Source organism: Mycena indigotica (assembly GCF_014461135.1).
Source record: "Mycena indigotica strain 171206Taipei chromosome Unknown Mind.scaff0010, whole genome shotgun sequence".
Taxonomy (NCBI): Eukaryota; Fungi; Basidiomycota; class Agaricomycetes; order Agaricales; family Mycenaceae; genus Mycena; species Mycena indigotica.
The window spans coordinates 2,210,059-2,212,392 of NW_023503009.1; the positions used below are offsets into that span (position 1 = coordinate 2,210,059).

General features: G+C 54.5%; 1 protein-coding gene across 1 annotated transcript; it reads left to right on the plus strand.

Annotated features, from left to right (window-relative positions):
- Window positions 1-1,522: 1,522 nt before the first annotated feature.
- Window positions 1,523-2,122, plus strand: MIND_01136100 (uncharacterized protein; the record flags this gene model as incomplete). The annotated part of the gene is made up of 1 exon (XM_037367904.1): window positions 1,523-2,122. The coding sequence occupies exon 1, from the start codon at window positions 1,784-1,786 to the stop codon at window positions 2,120-2,122; it is 339 nt and encodes a 112-aa protein (XP_037215736.1). The 5' UTR covers window positions 1,523-1,783.
- Between the last annotated feature and the right edge of the window lie 212 nt (window positions 2,123-2,334).

Here is a 2,334-nt window from a genome sequence, read left to right on the forward strand (position 1 = left end):
ACACACACGATGGGGTACCGGAATGAGAAACCCAGAAAACATGTCATAGAGGTTTTGAGGTAGGGTCTGTCACGGTCAGCGTCTACCCGGGCACCTGCGGGTCCTCACCCGCGGGTATTGACCCGGGCAGGGGGTAGCGGGTGCGGGTCACCCATCAAATATTACCCGGGCGGGTACGGGCAGCCCCCTCGCACAAGCTCAGCACTGAGCACCGCTTTTATAGGCCAAAAAATCGGGTGCCCGCGGGTATTTACCCGCAGGCAGTCTACCCGGGTGTGCCCGCTACCCGCTGAGCCATACCCGGGCGGGTGCGGTCATCGACCTCAATCGCAATTACCCGCCGGGTATTGACCCGGGTACGACCCGGGTTGCCCGTGACAGACCCTATTTTGAGGTGGCGGCTTGGAGATATCATCGTTGATATGACCGCGTGTGTATCATGAATATACAAGGAGTTGAAGTGTAGGGAAAGAATGGAGGGAGGGAAGGGGGAAAAGGAATAAGTGTCGACAAGAAAAGTCTGCTCGGACGTCCCAACCGGGGATATGTCAAACGGAGCCTGCGGCCCGGTCTAGTTGCTCCAGCCCTCTTGCAGAGCGCCCGCCCCACAAATCCTCACGTAACATCAATCATTTCGGATCAATTACGCATTTAGCCCCGAAAAACTGCCCTTTGGAATTGGCCTGTGTAGTAGCTCTGCAACGAGGGATGGTTAATGAGACTGACTTGCACTCGTATTATTCACCACCTCATTACTAATAGAGATGATGTAAATAATGTTCATTTTGTAGTAAACATTCAATCCTATACTTGATTACATCTTCTGTTTTCTTCATTTCCGCTGTGAAGTGAATCGTGAGTCGGTAAGTCCCGCGTTATCACGTCCCATCAACTTCGTGACGTGTGACGAAGAAGCGTTCGTCACAATTTCACACCCAATCCAACAAGTTCCATTCCAAGTGCGTATAACATTTTATTTCCTCTCTAGACTACTCATAGCTATAGTGAACTTCAACTTCAACTTCAACTTCAACTTCAATATGCCCCCTCTCCGCCTTGGTGCCTTCGTTTTCAGGGTGGGCGTGACATACGGCCTTCGCGCTGCCCAGCGCAAACGACCTCCTCCCTCGCCTGTGGCTGTACCCGCCAAGAGCGACGCGATTGTGCTTGATCGCGCCCGTTCTAGCGGGTATCTTTCCGCCTGCGCTCGCTGGGCAGGCGCCCACTCGCTGGGTTCGCGTTCTTGACGGAGGTCGTGGGGGTGAAATGGTCCACCAGTGCCTACCCGTTCTAGCTGGCCGTTGCGAGCACTGTTTTAACCACCAGGTGCGCTGTCCTCTGCGTTTTTTTCTTTGATGGTTGTCTAAAATTGTGTTTTTTAGCCCTTTTTCGTACCGCTCGTTCACACTCACCCTCCTCCTCTCCCCACCGTTATGCTCCTCGTGGTTGCGTTGCACGGGGTCCCAGCAACGGGACCACTTGCTTCGGTCGCTGCCTACGCTCACCAACGTCCCGTTACCCTGTTGAAGTATATAGCTCACGCGCGTCATTCTATACACGTGTATGCTTACATAGATCATCGATTCTTGCTTTTGCCCTCTACCGAGACCTCGCCGCTCTTCGCGTTTGCCTCACCGCGCCCTTTTCCTTTCGCGCCGACGCCGCCTCGCTTGCTGCGCTCAACAGGTTATGGGCCCCGGCCCCTTTTTGTCGGCGCCCGACCCGTAGCCGAGTCACGTCACCACCACGTTCCTTTTTTCCTCTCGCTCCCTACCTTCTCGACATGGGTCTTGCCCCATACCTCGTCACCACTATCGACCACATACAGGACCTCCAGCCAGACAACTTCAAGAAGCATTACCCGCTTCTCAAGCAGTTCTTCCTCGCCGTCGGAGCCGGATGGATCACCCAGGACGAAGAACCGGAGCCGCTCTCAGCCGCCAACGAGAGAATTGACAGTGAGGTCTCCTACCTCATTCTGGCGAAAACACATGAGGACTACCGCACGAAGCTCACCGAGCTTTCAACGGCCTCGTGCCCGCTGGAAGGCACTCAAGGACAACTTCATCACCCGTACCCACTCCGACAGGCTCATTGCCTTCCAACAACTCATCACCATTGACCACAACATCGAAGATCCCATCGTGCTGTATACAACACAGGTCTCTAACCTCTGCACGAAACTAGCGCATGGACCTCACCATCCCGGACGACATCAAGACGTGCATTCTTCTTGCACGCCTGAACCCCGGCATGTACTCTACGCGCAAGGATCTGGTCAAAAATGAGAAGTTCCCTTCCTATGAAGATGCTGCGGCCCGTCTGCGTTCGGAC